General features: G+C 36.5%; 1 protein-coding gene across 1 annotated transcript in view; it reads right to left on the reverse strand.

Annotated features, from left to right (window-relative positions):
• plce1 (phospholipase C, epsilon 1) overlaps positions 1 to 20,611 on the reverse strand; it is a 79,992-nt gene that overhangs the window by 27,153 nt on the left and 32,228 nt on the right. Inside the window, exons 6-9 of the mRNA XM_088438892.1 lie at positions 17,783 to 17,979; positions 16,643 to 16,788; positions 4,126 to 4,280; positions 3,872 to 4,039 (exon numbers count right to left, since the gene is read on the reverse strand). Coding sequence (XP_088295018.1) covers positions 3,872 to 4,039; positions 4,126 to 4,280; positions 16,643 to 16,788; positions 17,783 to 17,979 — 666 coding nt within the window. The remainder of the gene's footprint in view (positions 1 to 3,871; positions 4,040 to 4,125; positions 4,281 to 16,642; positions 16,789 to 17,782; positions 17,980 to 20,611) is intronic.

The raw sequence follows: 20,611 nt of genomic DNA on the forward strand, positions 1-20,611 counted from the left end.
AAAAATAAAATAACTTAATTGCCATGTAAAATCTTTTATTTTTACCCCTGCGTTTCAGCTATAAATGTTTTTTTTTTAAAACAAAAATTTTACACCCTGACATTTTTATATAGTATAAATGCTTCGATTTTGAAGCAATTTATATGGGAACAAGGTGCAAAAACTGAAAGCTTTTTGTAAAATAAAGCACAATTATATAAAATAAATCCAGAAACTCTTCTTAAATCAACGAAACAATATATTTTAAGGTTTTGGTTGCAATTTGATGAAAAAAAGTTAAGTATATTATTGAACCGAATCATAATTATATTCTTTTGAATGCTTGATTAGTCCTGGCATTGATCAAAACAATCTTTAATGTAATCAAAAGGTATATTTCCTCAATTCTTCAGCTAGTACTCTCTCCACAAATCATGTTTCTTAATTTCTGATTGTCTATCAATAAAGTTTGACTGAATTATCTGATTATTTTGTTGACATTTCCTTTAGCGCAGCTCGATCTAGTGGATGCATATTGCAACCCCAGCCACTACTGTAGCTTCTATTCTATGTGCCTTATAATGTAGTGCGCCCTATATCTGAAAACAGTTTTACAATATTCATTGAAGGTGCGCCCTATAATCTGGTGCAATTTATGGGGACATAAGAAAATATGAAGAATTTAGGAAGATTCAATTATTCTGTTTTGCTATAATTTTTACATTGTTGACAAAGTGTTGATCCGTCTTATGTAGGGGAACAGATAATACAAGACTTGGATCCTAAAAATTAAGGGTGTTTCCAATAAACAGGTGCGACCTATATTTGGGGAGTTACGTGTATATATGATAATTTCCCATAGCACAAACAGTAGATGGGAATCACCGTAATTGACAGCACATAACAGCTATAAATTGCTGCATATATTTTCTGAGAAGTGAATGTTCAGCTTCCCAGAATGCTCCACTGAAACGCTTTTCAATTCTTCAGCGTAAGACCAATCTCTGTCAGCACGTGTCTTGCATTACTCTCGCCATTTCAACTCCCCTGACCAACTGCAATGCTTTTTTTTTTTTTTTTTTTTTAAGTTGGCATCTCTCCTGTTATTCCATATGGTGAAAGGGAAGTCAATAGGATTGGATTGACTCGGGAGCAAGTCAAAGAAGGCATAAGTAAGACAGGGCAGGAGATCCAAAGAGAAAAGTGACACTTTCCTGAAACACACACACACACACGCACGCGCACACACAGAGGCCACACACTGATCCCCTGTCGCTTTGATGATGTGTGTCTGTCGCCATCTGTGCATGTGTTATTAGTCGAGTTATGAGGGTCGGCCTTCCCTTGATGCACGTATTGCGTAACCGCATTGCGTTGATGACAAACCTGATGAGTGCCAAACTGCAGACAACAAACCACAAAGCTTAAAAAATAAACAGTGCACTGGATGTTGTTTTTTTTTTTTTAACTCATTCAATGTCATTGATGAATATAGACGCATAACAACTCATTTTAACTGAGCTGGCAGAAACATATTCGCAGGTAACGCCGTTTATTGCCTGAGCAATTTAGTTTGACACTGTTTACAATTGGGCCTTCCTCCTCGCTCAGGCTATTTCCGCCTCTGTTTGTCATACGCTACGACTTAGCTACGCGCTAAGCCAATGATGAGTGTATCGAAGAAGGGATGGTGGATGTTGAAACTTGAACAATGGCAGTTAAAATGGATCTTAGACGTCTATAGCCGTGAATGAATTCATGCGTTCAAAACATGTTTTTATGTTTCTTTTTTTTTTTTTTTAAGAGTCCAGGCATTCAATCCCAAGCACATATTTTATATTTCTTTTTAATCTTTTTTTTTTTAATTGTTTTGCTAAAGGATGATCTAAAAGTATCTGGCACTAAATGAATTGAGTGCTAAATTAGCTAAAGTAAATGATTTCAGTACATATTTTCATTAGGTGTAATCAATTACTTTCGGTATGTGCTGGGGAACTAACTACCAAAAACATCAACTATTTTATGTAAACAACTCCTAAAGTAATTGATTACCTTAGGTTATCAAGTACGAAAGTAATTGGTTACTTTAGTTAAAGAAGTACTAAAGTAATTTATAGTTGTAATCAATTACTTTAGGCACAAAAGTTCTTAGATAATCAATTACTTTAGGGATAGTCATTGATTACTTAAGCAGGGGTTGCGGATAATTATTTCAGGCACTTTAATTCACTTGGTTATTTATTTAAGTTTTAGACTAAGCTGTAGCACATATAAACGCTGGAAAAAATAACAATCGTTGAAAGTAGATATATATTGCTTTTTTTTCTTTTGTTGATGTTAAAAAGGATACAGGTTTAGGTATACTCATATAATTTTTATAGATAATAATCTTATTTATAGTCAGCGCGTCTAGTGGGAGGGTGGGCGTGAAAAGATTTCTCTTTCCTAGGGAGGGCTTGGCAAAATATAATTAAAAAGCACTGACCTAAAGTAATTTATTTTTTAATGCTTGATTGCATAATGTAAATAGCAAAAGTTCTCAATTATTTTAGTTACTTTAGTACTGAAGTAATCAACTACTTTATGCTAGATTAATTTCATACCATCCATTTTAGACCTCCCTTTATAAAATGCATGAAAATAAATACATGAATGAATGATTAAGTGTTTGACATTTAATGTCTGGACTCTTAAAAAAATGTCTGAGAAAAAAAAAAAAGAAAACGCAGGTCAGACATAATTTTTGAAATTTTTGAATTCACGTTTGTTATCTATTCATGTTTACTGAAGCTCACTTAGTTGTGAAACTCTTCTCTGAGTGTCTGTATTGTGCTGCCCCCAAGGTACAGTATGTACACTGGTGGGAGCAGTCAATATCCATTGAAGTGATCCTCCCAAAAATGCCCATATATGGAAGTCCACAATGCACATAGGCAGAATTGTGTGTTTTTTGTGTGTCTCCCGGTACCTTAAATGAAAAGCAGCTGATGTCGGAGGCACAAAAGGTGACATCATTGCCTATCAGTCTTTCCCTCGCTTCGCCATTTTTCCCCATCCCTGCTCGTGTTTATTCTAAGATTCACTCGTCAGGCACGGCGAATGAACGCGCGGCTTTGCAGGCTGTGCCGTGTTCCAGCCGTGAGGCCATTCATTGGGATGAAACACAAATGGGGTGATTGCAGGTAAATGGGATAGGCAAAGGACATACCATTATTACACATGGCTTCACATAGACGGAAATTTCAGCCATAATTTTGAGTTTGAATATGGTTGGCAATACACCAATATGATTTTTTCAGAGCGGATATAGATTTTTAGTAATCAAGGATGATAACCGACATTTAGAGCCGATGTTCATTTTCAGTAAGATAGGAAATAACATTTTTAATAATTAATAAATGACGATACAAATTCCAATGGTTAACTTTGTTCAAGGGTCTTTTTGTATTTGCATGGTTTTCATATATATTCATTTGTAATTATTTTAAATATATTTTAGACATGAATTCTTGCCTGAAGAGTTTTCTATTGTTGTATTACCAGTCATCACATCTCAAAAAAACGGCTGTCAAAATGCCTATCAGCTGGTTACTTTTAAACTTACTGAGTGTGCACATCACATTCCTTCTTGTTCGTTCTTTATTAAATGTTATAGGTCGCCTGAACCTAACAGTATGCTTCCAAAGTATGGTCTCTCTGAGACACCGTAGTGTGCATGCTGCATTCACGTAACACAAGTAAATTGCAATCCTTAATCTCACACAACGCAGCTTTCTTGGTTCAATTTTTGTATGTGTCAAAGTCTGGCATTTTAACACAAATGTGTAGACTTTTTATAGGCACTCTTATCATATACTAGCATGCAATATAGTATTAGATTTGAATTTCTGACCTCATTGAAGCGTGCCACCAGGTCCTCCACAGCATTAGTGCGCTGCACCCTCTGGGTGGGCATGTTGGGGGCCGAGAGTGAGGCCTTAAGGTTGGGGTGCCGCCTGCTGTGATTCTCCGGACTGCTGAGGTCTTGCGTCAAAAAGCGCAGGTAATCCAAGGGGAACACCTGTGCCGAGGGGAAGATCGGGAAGATTACGGTTTGGAGCATGTGATTTTTTTTTTTTTAAAGGGGAGGGAGGGTGTCCATCTCACCCGCTGGTAAAGCTGCTGCTCCTGCTCGGTGAGGATGCAGGCGATCTCCTCGGGGAACTGCACCAGGTGCCGAAGCTCGGCCAGCTCCTTGCTGATGCCGCTCACGCTGGCGGGAAGAGCGCCGCTGCTGGTCATGCTGTTGGCCAGCTGACGCTCTGAGGCAGACCAAGATAAGGCAATTTTCTAGTCATTAGCCTGTCTATGGGATTTTGCATTGCTTGTTAGCATTATGCTTAAGGTAGAGCTGCGTGCTTTTTTTTTTCTATCTAGTTTGACCAGGTGACCCCAAAGATGGCAAACATTAGCTTCGTATCGTGAAAGTTAGCAAGAGATTTTCAATGCTTTATCCTGGTCAATAATTTGTAGTAATAACAGACACACATTTGGACTGACCCAAAGTTTTGAAACAATATTAAAATCCACCACAATGTAAATTCATGAGGTTTTGGGCTGATGCCAGCAATATGGGAATTTAGAGATAAATAATACATAAATGTTGCAATTTATGAACAAATCAAATTAGTACTTAAAAGTGTATTTTTTTTGTTAAACAAATTCAGTTAAAATAGAGAGACGAGTTCTAATTTTGGACGTTTGATAATTAAAAAAAAAAAGGTTTAAATCACATGGATACTGTAAGCCAAATGGCTCAATAAAAAATATCACTGTGTGTTCTAACAATTTTTTTTTCTGATTGTTTTTGAAAAAAAAATTGAAATATGGCTTTGCAAATAAGTGACATGGTTGCATGTAATGTAATATTGTGGAATAAAAAAGAGAGAGAAAGGGTTTTCTATTTAAATCAAATTTAGAAAATAACATTCATATAAAAGAAAAAATGTGGTCATAAGCAGAAAACACGTTTAAACAGCGAACAGACTCATAATAGCAATTCGCCCTGGATTTCCTGCTTAATTCCTCATCTCTAAGTCAAGATCATTGATCACCTTTGCAAGGTCCCGTGTTTAGATTTCGGTCAAGTCCAACAGTCAACTACAAACATAGATGGAATGAGCGCATCATGTACATCAGCCCGCCCCTTTCAAACAGAACCCGGTTATTGTCCTCAGTGCACGTTTATTGTTTTTGCTCCTATTGACAATGGGCGCTTTCTGGATGAGCAGTTTGCTGTAATGAGATGCGCATTAAAAAGAGCGATGGGCAAAACAAATGACACGCACCGCCTTCTGGTCATTGTCAGCACATCAAAATAGCGTTTTACATACACAATGCAGGCAGACGCACTTGCAGAGTGTTCCCGGTAATCCTTGAGACGGTTGACGTGTTGCCACGGAAACAGCAGCAGCGCCGCTCCCCCGTAAACCAAAACTTGCATTTTATCAATGGCTGATTTGTAAATAGAAGATACCGACTAAACTATTTGGTGAAAAGAGATCCTCACAATGAGGTACATTTTGTTTGAATTTTAAGTGAATTTTTCCAAAATTTTGAACTCCAAATTGTATCACATTTTGGATTCTGTATTGGTTTCACTGCCAAACTAATTATTTGTATCTCATCAATTTACCGCACTGGAAACGGTTTTGATTTGAAAAAGAGCGGCCACCTCAAAGGAAAGATATGAATTTCATGACCATTTATTTATTCCGGAGAACAATCAACGTCCTCATCCAAGACGGCGACCAAACACTTTTGAGAGTCTTAGCGGAAAGGATGAAACACACTAATACATGTCATTTGTAATTTACAAGACGTGGCTGGACTTATTACATCTCATGAATAAAAAATGCAACTGGGTATTTGTATTTACTCTAAAGAGGACCCTTGACCTCCGTGACCAGGAAGTGCCAGCCCTACCGCTGTGAAGAACCGAGAATAAACGTGATGTTTATGCATCACGGCCTATCATGGGCACACATGCATTTAAAAGGGTGCATCTCTAAATCCGAACATCCTACTTTGTAATGTGCTCAGGTAAGAACATTAATGTGAAAACTACAGTATCATTAAGTTGATCTTGGAGTTTTTTTCTTTTTTTCCAGTTATCTTTTAATGTGTTTTTATACAAGAGTTTTTCTGGGGTTTTTTTTCTCCTCCTCCCGTTTACTCCACGTTTTTCGTGGCATTAAATGTGATGAGAATTTTTTTTTTTAATATATTAAGAATTTGGGGGTTTTGTACACCAAAAAAAGGAGAAAAAGTTGCATCCTTCAACTGAGTGTCATTGTAAAACAGTACTTTGAAAATTATATAAGGACTTTTTTTCCTCGCCATTTACACCCCATTTTCAAGAAATTTCACATTAAACGTTATCATTTTTTTAAGAATTTTGTGGAGGTGGTTAAAAAAAGAAGAATCATTTTAAAAACATATAATTATTAAAATTAAGTAGAAATATATAATTAAGTAAGTATTATTGCAGAATGCAATACTTTAAGTATACCTGGACATCTTTTTTCCTTCATATTTCCCCCGTTTTTTTGTGAAATTGTATATTGAATGTCATTGCTGTTTTTTTGTTGTTTTGTTTAAACAAATTCTGGGTTTGCTAAAAAAAAAAAAAAAAAGAATAAAAAAAAACTCCCCAAAATGCTGCTCATTCTTAAGTTGGGTATTAGACAATGCTTTATATATACAAGACCGTTTTTCCTCCCTTTTCACCCCCCGCTTTTCATAAAATTTTGAACATTATAAGCCTTTTTGTATGTAAGCCTGTTTGTAATTTTTTATTTTTTTTAAACTAGCTTATCCCTGAATTACAGGAAGTATGATTGCAAAACACAGTATATTGTATATATCGGGGTGGCCAAGTCCAGTCCTTGAGAGCCACAATCCAGACTGTTTTCAAATTTTCCCCCTCAACAGACACACCTTATTCAAATAACCAGGTCTTTAGCAAGTTTTATAGAAACCTTATAACGACGAAGTTTAAATCAGGTGTGTTGATTGAGGGGAACCATCGAAAACAAGCTGGATTTTGGCTCTTGAGGATGGCACTTTTCCATCCCTGTTAGACATGCGAAAATATTTCTCTTCCTGTCTATTTACTCTGTTTTTCATGAAATTGTATTTTGAATGTCAGCAGCCTTTATTGTGAAACTTGGAAAACATGCAAGATACCGGTCCTCAAGGATCAAGTTTGGTATATGAAGTTTCTAACTCCTAAGGTGTTTAATGGGGTGGGAGTCAAGTCCATCTCGCTGGTTCTCCAACACTAAATTATTCCATGAATATGTTTTAAAATTTGTTTTTAGAAAAGAACAGGTGCACATTCCCCCTGCATCAAACTCAAACTTTTAATGACAGGAACAAGGGTGCAAACCCAACTCCTTGTTATAACTGATTAATGTTAAAGTGTTTCGTCCATAAAGCATATCAAAAGAAATACCATCCACTCAATATCTACTCACAATGGACGTGGGTACAAGTGCTGCTAAGGGACTACTGGAAAAATCTAATCAATAGGGCAGGAAATGAAAAACTTTTAAAGCGGTTATGTCTTGATGGGTGTGTGTATGTGTGTCATAACTTATTCATACCGGGCAAAAAGCAGTAAAACCTTGAAGATAACCGCACACGCACACACTTGAACCAATCCAACACAAAAGTGGTGCTGATAACCTCAATTTTTCTTCACCTAAGTGGGTGCAGCACAACAAAAGAGGACGTTTGCGTTTTCCCAGAAAAATATCACAGCCAACTGTGCCCAACTACAGTACTGAGAAAGGTCTTTTTATAACCCCTAGTTCCTCGATTCATGTGTTGATCTGTCAAAGTATACTGTCTAGTGCTTGGAAGAAAACACACGCACATAAAAGGACTCCACTCATGCACACACATTCCCGTGAAAAACTATCAACACATTGTAAACACAGCTATAAGAGGATGTGTCTGCATTCAAATGACGCCTAGAATACATTCAACAAATCACTGCTTCTTTATACGCCGAATAATGTCAGTAAACTGCCATTTCAGAGGTTTTTTTGTGCATATTTTTAGCTGCTATCGTTTGAGCTATTTAGTCTTACTTTATCCTTGAGGCCGCAATAAAACCATGACCTTGTAACCCCGGTTGTGTGGGTCAACGTGACAAAACGCCACTTGGTGACTGCGATGCACGACATACTGTTACATCAAGCACTAGTGTCAAAAGGTCAAAAAGTGCATGGCAACACAGTCTTTAATATATATTTATACATACTATTAAACATTTAATACATATACTGATACAAAAAATATATGTAACATATATACATACATATACATACATACATATACATACATATATATATACATATATATATATATATATATATATATATATATATATATATATACATATATATATATATATATATATATATACATATATATATATATATATATATATATATATATATATATATATATACACAACTAATTAGTATACATCTATACACACAACACATACTACATAAATATACATAGTAAACATGCATCTTTATACAGACCTGTACTGTATACTGACCACATACACACATCGACCGATTTCCATGGAAAAGCCCATGATTGGCTGATTATTTCTTTTCATTGCCTATCATCAAAAAATGAAAACCTGTTGCTCGTACTTTGCTGCTAGCGAAAAACCAGTCAGTATGAAGTGTAGCGACCCTTCCCACATTTCGGAACTCAATATCGGAATCGGTATCGACAGATCTTACTCGAAACTCGCCTTGGATTTGGCAGCAAAAAACCTTGTTCAGAACAGCCATAGTATATTTGATTGTAATTCATCCAAGAAACAAAAGATTTAGTCATCAGATTACATCAATTAAAAAATAGTAAGTATGACGTGCAATTGAATCTCGTGCAACTGGTTGACTGAGCAACTATTAACTTGTCTGTCTTTGGTTCTGATAGTAAGTTTAACCCCTGGGTTGTGTTGGCTTTTAATGAGACCTGTGGGATTGGAGCCAAAATAGTCGTTCTGCTCTTTAAGTGCTTGTAGTGTGATAACTAAGTCATTTATGATTTTTTATTTCCCACACAAAACTTCTTACAATCGATTTACTGAGGCAAAATATTTGACATGAGATTTCATTTTTCAGCGAGCACACCTGACAGTTGTTGAAAATGACCAATTTAGGACATGGAAAGGGAAAGTAAGCATTATCTACAGTATCCGTTTGAGTCGTTGGTCTCAACACGTGTCCGAGAAGCGTCTCTACTTACTGAACAGCTTGAAGTCCGTTCTATTTGAGTGCTTCATGAGCTCCCGTAGCAGCTGAGCACTTCGCTTGAGTGGCGAGGTGGCCTTGCGAGGTGCGCCGGCGCTCCGCTTTCCCCTCGCAGCTGCTCTCTCGCACTCATCTCCCCCTGAGCATTGTGCCTCTATCTCTCTCTCCTCATCTCGCTCGCCCCTTCCCCTCAACAGTAAACACTCTTAACATGTTCTTCCCCTGGACTACATTCACTCCCTCTCTCCCTCAGTAGCCCCCCTCCCCTGTCGCAACCCGCCCACCATACCCCCCGCCCACGCCATACATAGTTCACAGCCATGTGCTACAGTTCCACCAAGCAGAAAACCAATCACGCTGCGCTGGCACAAGAAGCGTTAGACAACACCAATGCGTAATACAAAATTTGTCCTATTTCAAGACCTTCCTAAAAAATTGAATGTCTTTTATTAAGAAAAAATATCACTCTGTTATGGTATTTCAGAAAAAAACTGTATTAACATAATGACTGCACATAGAATATTATGAAAGTAATGAAAAAAATGTCAAGATTCTGACATTTATCCATGAATTCTGACTTGATTCTCAGAATTCTCACCATATTGGTGAGAATCAATATCAGAAAATCTCTATAGTGAGGATTCTCACACTAAAGTCAGAATTCTGAATTCACTCTAAGAATTCTGAGAATAATATTAGAATTCTGACGGAAGAGTTCTCACTTAAAAGTCTGAATTCTGTTTTTTTTTTCCCTTAGATTTCTGACTTGAAAGTTCTCACAATATAGATTAGCTGATACAGATTTTTAACAGAGAATTCTGAGAATAGTCAGATTTCTCACTTTAAAGTCAGAATTTATATCTATATAAAAATTCTGACTGAAATGAGAATTCTTCACACTGTGAATTCTGATGTTATTCCCAGGATTCTCACTTTGAAATCAGAATTCTGACTAACCATCCATCCCTCCATTTTCTACCTCGCAAAGGTTGCAGGCTTGCTGGTGTCTAATCCAGCTGTCTACAGGCAGGAAGAGGGGTACACCTGAACTGGTTGCCAGCCAACTGCAGGGCACACAGGGATGAACAACTATTCACACACCCAATCACAATTTAGAGCGTCCAATACATCTACCATTGCATGAAAACTCCGTACAGGGAGGCCACAGTGAGCTGAAATTGAATTCGGGACTCTGAACTGTGAGGTGGACAAGCTAACCACTCTTTCAATCTGCTGCTGAATTCTGATCATCGTTGTTATCTTCTTCTTCTTCACTTCTCATTATTATTCTCAAAATTCTGACTTGAAAATCTGAATTCCGACTTTGTAAAGTCTTGGGCTTTAAAGTTTGGGCTTCTCTGAGAATTATAATCTCGCTTTAAAGCTAAGGTTCCAAATATTAAGGAGTTAAATTTTGGCTTCAGTGACTTTGAAGTGGAAATTCTGATTTTATTCCTAGAATTCTCACTTTAAAGTTAGAGCTTTTTTGTTTTAGTCTGTTTCCTGAGCAAAAGGTCTTATATCTCACTATAAAGTGAGAATTTTGACAAAATGGATCTTAATTCTACAACTTTATTCTCACTGGCATTAAAATGAGAATTCTGAGAATAGTCACAATTTAGTGAAGTTTAGATTCCAATATCTGGTTTTGAAGTAAAAAAATTTGACTTCAAGGTGAGAATGTTGAGAATAAAGTCAAAATTCTCAATTTAAAGCGAAAAAACAGCCAGTGTCAGAATTGTCCGTGTGAGGTGAACTGAGAATATAGTCAGAATTCTGAAAAAAATGAGAAAATGCCAACCTTTCTTTTTTTCCTTTATCAACCATATATATATATATATATATATATATATATATATATATATATATATATATATATATATATATATATATATATATATATATATTACACACACACATAGATATATATACATAATAAAATAATTCCTGCGATTTTTTTTTTTTTTTTTTGCTCCAGTTTGACGTGAATTGCACTGTTCATTCTGGTGTTAATGCAAAAGCGCAAAAAGATCAAATCCGCATTCTCCAATTCACAATAACGTCAGGAACTTCAGGCTATTAATTCTTGATCACGCACCGAAATTCTTGATCGTGCAGCAAAATTATTGGTAATGCACCAATGAGACCAAAGTAATTGCAGGTCATCAAGTTCCATCCGCATCATAAAGCTGCCTGAGAAAATATCAGAAAGTGTAGAGCATGTATGAGGGCTGACTGAGCCAAATTCGAAGAATCTTGATTATAAAACATTCTAATGAACACGTTTTGTTTACTAAATCATTCAACTGGTGTTTACTTGTTACAAAACGCTGTGGCCATATTACTGTTACAATAGAGAGTAACAAACTAGCCCGAGTTTTACGGAAACTCGTAAGAACTTTCACATGTTTATTTTTAGCTATTGTATGGTTCCGTAAACAATACGCAATCCTTGAGACTTCCCTCGACTATGACTCCCCACCACATCTGCTGTCAGTGGCTCTTAAATGGCTGGCGGGCAAGACAATGTACGATGATGACAGAAGGGCGGACAGAAAAAGTACTAAGGAAGAAAATGTAAATTGAAGGAGAGCAATATTGAGCCAGGAGGGATGGCAGCCTGACTGACTTCCTTTTCAGCAGTGTAGTAAATTGTGTTACCAAGGAAATGAGGCTCAAACTGCTCCCATTTATATTTCACAGGGACGCGGCGAAATCTGGGTGGCCTTCGTTTGGCACTTCGGAGTAAACTGCTGCAAAATTATTCAGAATCTGGACTTTTTGTCAATGGTATCTGGCTTCAATCTAGAAATATATACAAAAATAGTTGGATCATATAAACCAAATACCAAATTAAAGTCAAGTTATTATTTTTAAACAAAATCTTGGATCAGTCCATTGACACAATTTGGGCTGGGTTTTTTTTTTCCCACCAACAATTTGTAAAAAATAGTAGGGTAAAAAAAAAAAAAAAAAAAAAAAAAAAAATCACACAAATTGGGTCAAAGGGGGCCTAACTAAACTTTTATTGTATTAATTTTACCACAAATGTTGGGTCAGACCATTTTGAACCCAATTTCCTATTGCATGCAAAAACAATATCTTGCACTAACATTTTTTTTTTGCACTACATGATATTCTGCACTACATTAGCACCATTGTCCCTGTTGTTTATCTCTATGTATTGCTATTTATTTATTGCTCAGTTATGGAATGAAGTCTGCTGCTCGGGGAAGTGAACAGAATAAGAATTTCATTGTATGGTACAACTATACAATTACAATAACAAATAACAATAAATCTCTTGAATCTTGAATCTAAAATTCTCGAATATCCTGAAAATTCTTGCCTGTTTAGGACTTAAAAATAGAAAAACGTTTTTGTCTGTTTGTACTATTGGCTATACTATGGTGTTACAATTAGCTTTAAAAAAAATGGACTGAGACAACTTTTTGGTAAAAATAAATTATACTAAATGTTGACTCAAACCTTTAACCCGTTAGAATGTTAAAAATGTCGGCAAAAATATGACACTTCAACAGCTGGGTCAAAAATAACCAAAATAGACTGACCCAATTTTTGAGTAAAGGTCCCTTTTGATGTAATTTGGGGGTATTTTTGACCCAACTGTTTTTAGAGTTAAAAAAAAAAAAAAAAAAGTTGGCTAAAAAAATTACACTTTATTTGGGTAAAAAACAATCCAAAGCGAACGAAAGGGGGACCAACTGAACTTTTTAAGTGATTTATTTTAACCTAAAACGGGAATAGTCCATTTTAGACTCCTTTAGGTTACTTTTGATCTAACTGCGTCTTCTGACGTATTATGCAGCGGCGCTTCCTTCACCATTGAAATGAACTAAAATGCTATGAATCCATTACAGCTTCGATCTCTGTGTTTAACGATGGCATTTACTGGGCACACGTCAACCTTTACATGTTTTAAAAGTCAAAGAAAAGCAACTGTGTTTAATTACAGCAAAGCTGACCAATGAATTACGTTCTGGCAACGTCTCCGGGTCTGAACCAAGACTTTGCATTAAAGTGTGGTGATTTACGCCCCTTGTAACATGATTTTGATAGTATATACGAGCGCATGTAAGCAATGCGCCCGCACTGTTATTTCCACCCGAAAAATGATTCCAGCAACATTATTGATCCATGTCGTAATTTATTTTTGACCGGCAGAAAAGATGCACGCCATCCACATCATGCCATAAATCCCGAAGAGTTGGGGAAGAGGCACAGGCACACTAAAGCTGTCTGATTTACTACAAAGGCTCCAAATCACCACTACTCATATAAAGTTATTAGTCTCATAATATAGATGATATACTGTATGTCATTGAACTTTTTAGTACCGTACTGATAAAGCATTGTCTTACATCATAGTTAGGAGGATTGTTTACAGCATGATACAAATCAATTTTAAACCAGACAATAGAAACTTTTGGAGAAATTATGTGTGGAGGCGGAAAAGTTGAATGAAAAAATTATGGAATTGAGTGAAATGATTTTGAATGAGGTGGAATGACACGGGCTGATATGGAATGATATGTTTATAATGATGTAAAAAATATTAAATGAAGATTTTTTTTTCACGTGTCAATTGGATGTTATTTTTGGCATATCATTGTGAAGTGAATAATCTGTCCGTTTTGAATTTCAAATAGGAAAGATGTTACTGTTATGCTCTGTGTGCCGTTGGTGTTGATGTAAAATAATCTTTGAGAATATTTACTCCAAATTTTTGGACTGAGAAATATAATATTTGCCCCATGATGAAGCTTTTTTGAGAGTGTTTTTGGAGAATTATGTGGAATACTATTAACTGATATAGAATGATATTTAAAAATGTAGAAATATGTGAAATGACGCCAAATGAAATGTATATGTTTGGGATTTTTTTTTCGGCATACCAATGTTAATTGAATGATCTGATTCTTTTGAATTTCAAATGGGAACAATATACATCTATTATGTTGAATGCTCCATTGGAAATAAATGGGCAATTTTTCATTGAAAATGTCAAATTTTAGGAAAACTGAACTTTTGGAATGAGGAAAATAAGATCCTTGATGATGTGAATTTTTGGAGTATGCTAAAATTGAAATGATGTGAATCAGATAAATGATGTGGAAGGAGATGCAGGTAAAAAAAAAATGAGAGTAATTAGAAATGGAAATACCATATTCACCTTCAGCTGTCACACAATAATCGATTTAGTCATAAAAAACAGAAAGTCCAACATAATAAATTTAAATTGTGCATGCTCAAATTAACAAATGCAGCATTGACTATTAAGATTTCTGTCAAATAAGTGGATTCTAAAGACACAACCACTCAGCAAGATCCCGCATGTTGATGTATAAGCAAATAACTGGGAGCACAATTCCTCCCGAAAGCTCAAGGTCTGTTCCGGAGCCAAGTCAGCACGATCAGGACGCTCCGTTTGAAAGAGCACATCAAACAAGGTAGGCAATACGACAAGGCCATTTAGCCTAGGCAGTCGGTGGACGCTCATTACCATATATGGTAAGAAACAAAATTAATCCACTCTCCAAATTCAAGTCAGAACATCAAGAATAAATGTCCAATAATGACTTTAACCTTAAAAACTAAAACCCCATAGAAGCATCTTAGAATAAAGGCAGTGGTCTGCCCTGCTTTTATCAGTTGCTAGCATAACACTAACTCGTACTCTTGCCAATGTTATAAACTACTTTGTGTCATGCTTAAGAGAAGTTCCACGTGTGCGCGCCCGCTTGAAAGATAAGAAAGCTGTACGAAAGCTTTATGTTGACAGTGTGCACGCGCGAGGGGGGGGGGGGGGCCCTCCTGCGGAGAGACAGCTTGTCCCGTGGAGCGCCGCCAGCGGACTTTAATGTTCGGCTCGGCTTACATTTGAGTCATACGTAACCATTGCAGAGAAGCTGGAAGACCGGCCAGCAGCTGAGTAACTGACTGCACGCTTAGTCATACGGTCATTTGACTTTTAGGATTACTTGCGTGCGGGATCTTACTGTGATGTCAGGTGGCTTTTAGTTTCTGCTGTATATGCGGCCGTAGAAGAAGAGGACAGAAATGAGGACATTGTCACACTTTCAGAGAGGCAAATTACTGTTAAAAAAAAAAAAAAACATTATCTACACTAATTCCCTTTGCCCATCTGTATTCCTTGATATTTTAGCATTCAGCATCCATGTGTGTATACGCAAAAACACCATAATTAAAATACAAGTCAAACAGAATACCTGTTCTCTAACTGGTGCACAAAGCCCTGTGTGCCACTTTTCATTGAATCAGCTGGAGACATCATAACTTTTACATGAACCTCTCTGTTCTAGTAATATTCCTGTGTGTGAACAAAGATGGATTGGGACACCGATTCAGCCTGTGCGCTTCTTTTATTGAAAATAATGCCGTAACAACCTTAGCTATGACAAGCTGCTGCTAGCTGCAACAGGCAATTGCTGCTAACAGCCATCTGACATCAGCCCTCTAGCTCGTCCTGTTACGATAATTATTGGAAGTAGGAATACAGCACATCTGTGAGTGAAAAATCGAATTTTGTGGCTGACGGATCTTTCTTGAATGGTGTCAAATTTACGGTCAAATTTTGGGGGAATTACAGTCCTTAAGTACTGGGGGAATCTTACTTTATTACTTAAACTAAAGTGGATATTTTGGTATTAAAGTAATGAAATAAACCATTACTGTAGTAATTAAGTATGACTTTGGTAAAAAGTACGAAAGTAATCCATGACTTTAGGTACTTAAGTACTAAAGTAATCAATTACTTTAACGTATAAGGAAAATGATTCCCTTAGTACAGAATTAATTTACCAGACATTTTAGACACTCCTTTAGCCAAACGATTGAAAAAAATATAAAAGATGGAATGATAAAATAAGTACCTTGGATTGAACGTCTGGATTCTTAAAAAATGTACAGTATATGACGTTGGGATTGCATCAGTTGAAATGAATTTTGACGTCTATAGCCGTCAATGGAAGTAAAAGCGCTAAGAGGCTTAATTATGTTCTATGAGTACATTGTATTTGTGTTTGACTGATGATGCTAATAAATGATTGTGACATATGTGGACATATTTCCATAATAATAAACCTTTTATTTTAGGTGCCTTTCTTATCACTCAAGGCCATCCTTACAGGAAAGAAGGCTTAAAAAAAAGTAACAAAAAATGTCCTCCTGGGACCGAGCCTCTTCATTTGTGAAAAGTCGAAAGGGTATCTTTCCCAAATCAAACACCCTCGGACCTCATGTAGCTTAAGCACAGTTTACACACTAGCATCGACAAATATTTGTTTTCTGACACCCACCTTTCAGCACACCGTGGCTGCTGTTGGGGGACTGGCCGAACGGGCAAGGCAAGGCGGAGCGGGCCCCGAGGGCGGCCGTGGCTTCCAGAAGGGCTCCGGTCAGCAGGGAGCAAACCGATGTCCTCTGACCACACGCAAGATAAAACCTAGAAACAAAAAAGAAAAATGAAGGAGGAACTTAGAAAGGTGACTCATTAGAAGGGAGTTGACCTCATAAATGCTCACTTATAGAGAACGGAATGAGTAGGCTGATGTTTTGAACCAATGTTAGCTTCACTTGCTAAGGGCTATAATGCTATCTCAATTTTAGACATATCATTTTGAAAATATAAGGGGATTTTCAGACAGGCTATTCATTAGCCCATCTAAGGCATTTTGCATTATTTATCAGTATTTAGCTAAGTCGGTGCTTCTCAGTTATATTTTGCCAAGCCCGCCCTAGGAAAGACAAAACTACTCGCCCCCCCTCTCAACGCACTGACTTAAATAATATGATCTATAGTAATTGTATAAGCATACCTAAACCTGTATCCTTTTTAACATTAACAAAATAAAAAAGAAATATGAATCAACTTCCAACAACAGTTCATTATATTTTACAGCATATGGGTTACAGCTTAGTCTAAAGAAGACAAAAAATAACCAAGTGCATCACAGTGCCTGAAAAGAAAAAATTGCGCTTCACATAAACAAAATCTTTTTTCCCGGGATCATCCGAGCCCTCCCGGCATCACCTCACGCCCCTCCAGGGATCCCACTATTTGAGAAGCACCGAGCTAAATAAAGGCTATATGTGGTGTTATTAAATACACAATGGGGATATGTATTTGTTGATTTTGGTGGCTTGTTTGCGCTTATTTGGCTTTATTTTTCTTCAAAAAGAGCAAAAAATGTTGACTGTGCTTAATTTGCAATAATAATGTGGATCTTGCAATCAAATTTGTAGAGGTGCAATGATTTATCAACAAATATTCTTCAATATTTTTGGGATGGACAAAAAGGTTCATAAAGCACTTGTGGACGGGTAGGTGGGTAGGTAGGTAGATTAAAAAGAGCTCTGTAATAGATTTTTTTTTTTTTTTAAACAGCTCCGTAATAGATATTGCTTGACAGGGTGTGCTTACGTTGAAAAGTACAAACCTGGGTGGGTAAGAAGATACACAGCGGAGATCAGGACGGGTGATCGGAGCCGGTCCAGGCGGACGCCCGCTCACAGGGGGCGGCGGCCAGCAAGAAAGCGGCAGGCTGATGCATCCAGACCCAGGCGGCGGCAGCAATAGCTTCTTGGCCGGGTGAGTCAGGTTAAGTGCAGCAGCATCTTGAACATCGTGTGCTACCTGTGGAGGACCACAAGTGTGTCACTTCGAAGAAAAAATGCAAGAGAAGAAAGAGCATAATAGATGAAAGGGTGGGAGGCAGAAGTACATTTGGACCCTTTTGAACAGGATCCATTTGGGGCAATTTTATTCGACCCGGGTGCTATGTGCCATTTGCCACGCCAGTGCACAAAGCAAGGTCCACTAGGTCGGTCTTTTCCACTTTTTGAATGACGTCAGATGGTTTATGTCAGAAAAATCGCAAGGTACATTTAACAAACAAAGATGCTAGAAAAAAGAAACCCCACGTGGTACATCATAATTTAAGCCATTGATCACAAAGAAAGACCGTAAAAGTTAAGTGCAGTGGTAGGGCTGCACAATTAATTGAATTTTAATCGCGGTCACGATATTGGCTGCCAAGATTAGCTAAGTTGATCCTCGGCGGTATCAACATTGAAAAAGCCGGCTACCATACAGTATGTATGTCAAATCAAGCACTTTGGCATCCAACCACCAGGGGGCATTGTTTCACGCATGTTTGCATGAACAAAGCTTCTGCTTTCTCACCCCAATATATTATTTAACAGTGTGAAATGGCATTGAGTTTCTCACCTGATTCCTAATATTTATAGTGCTAGCTGTCAATTGAGACACATTTAGAAAAAAAAACAAAAATGTGAATAAATTTGTTTTGAAATGACGGAAAATGACACTTTGACTGCTAATTGATTAAAATTTGCTTAAATATAAATAATGTGTTTACTTCTAAGAAGGTTTATTTTTTTCGTTGCCAAGTTAAGGTTTATTTTTTTCTTTGCCAAGTTTTTGAAATTAGCTATTATTTACTTTATTTATTTGTTTTTAGTTTGTTATTATTCGTAAGTATCAAGCTTTGAAGCTTTGTTTATATACTGCTTGTTTAAAAACAAGGGCAATAAAAATACATTTTTGACCAAACATGATGAATAATCGTGATTAACAATCATGATTTAAATATTGACCAAAATAATTGTGGTTATTATTTTGGCCATATTCGTGCAGTCCTATGCAGTGGTAGAGATGATCAAATTGTATTTTTGTTTCACGAGGCCATTCAGTTCTTAACATAGGAGTATTTTGTCAAAAGTATTAAACATGCAGTGATTTGCATTTGTTAAAAGAACAATACTTTCGACTGATATTTTTGTTTTTTAATTTCTATGGACTAACACTCAAGCAGAAATGTAAGGTAGAAACTACTTAAAAGTTAATGAAGAGGATTGGGGCCAGTTAAGAAAGAAAACTGACAAGATTCTCAATTTTTTTTTTCAGAATTCTTTTATCTCTTATGCCAGAATTCATACTTCAGTCTCACTTTTTAAAGAATCAAGAGAATAAAATCAGAAAAAAGATTACTCTCAGAATTATTATTTTATTCTCTTTATTCCTAAATAGGTGAAAATAAAGTCAGAATTCTAACTTAATCCTCACTTTTAGGTAAAAAAAAAGACAATAAAATCAGAATTCTGAGAACAAAATCAGATTTCTAAAAAGATAATTTATTTTATTGTCAGAATTTGCCATTCTTTTTAACCAAGAACGCTGACTTTATTTTCCAATTCCCACTTTTAAAAAAGAATTCTGACTTGATTCTCAGAATTTGAAGATAGAGGAAACAGTCCGAATTAAAAATTATGAAAAAAAAAACAGAATTCTGTCTTTAAGGTGTGATTTCTGTGAATAAACTTAGAATTCTTACTTTAAAACGAGTGTGTTTACTATAATATCCCCTTAGTGACTTAAAAGTAAGAATTCTGACTCTGAATTTTCACTTCAACGTCATTAATCTGAAGTCATAATTCTGAAAATGAAATCCTCCTGCTACATACTTCAAAATGAGTATTCTGAGAATATATGAAAGTATCTTGCCAACATTTTTTTCTTAACTGTCCCTAATCCTCTTCAGTAAAACATTAAATACCTACCAACAACATTGATGAGGTTTATGTGTCCAAACAGTTTTGCTTTTTCATACTGTTAAACTACACAAGCCAAATTAAGCCCGACGCTTTCTCATACTTTCTGCCAGTATTAAACAAACATAATGGGACCCAACTCGAGGGATGGGTTTCCTGCGTGGGGAATCGGTTGTACGATCGTATCTGGACCGTCCCGAGGGGAAGTGGGAGCTACCAGGATGTACGTTTTCAGAGGGCGAGCACCAGTTAAGTCTGCCACCATGACTCTAATACGCCAGTCGCACCAAAAATAAAATACTTCCATTGGGATGTTTTTCCTGCGAACATCGGTCATCAAGAAAATATTCGATGCAAAATGGGCAGACAAAAAGTCTGCGAGATTAACAATGCATTTTTCCACATTGAAGAGATAAGTCTTTAAGCAAAATAGTGGACTTGGCCGACATTGTGCATAGTCTGAATGCCTATCTTAGTGACTGCGCTTTTCAGTTTGCTGTTTGAGTGTGGGACTTAGCCAACTGGGGGCAATTTGATGCAGACTTCCATAGAGGAAACTGTCAAAATGTTCAGTAAAATGGAGTAATAGTTGTTTTTTTGCAGAGGTAAATAAGATAAATGATATGCCAATTACTGTCATGGTACACGTGTCCCTCCATCATTTGCGTTTGATATCCATCACTTAAAAGTTTAGA

The sequence above is a fragment of the Hippichthys cyanospilos genome, chromosome 17 (genome assembly GCF_059441005.1).
Source record: "Hippichthys cyanospilos isolate Australia breed blue-spotted pipefish chromosome 17, RoL_Hcya_1.0, whole genome shotgun sequence".
In the NCBI taxonomy this organism is placed as follows: domain Eukaryota; kingdom Metazoa; phylum Chordata; class Actinopteri; order Syngnathiformes; family Syngnathidae; genus Hippichthys; species Hippichthys cyanospilos.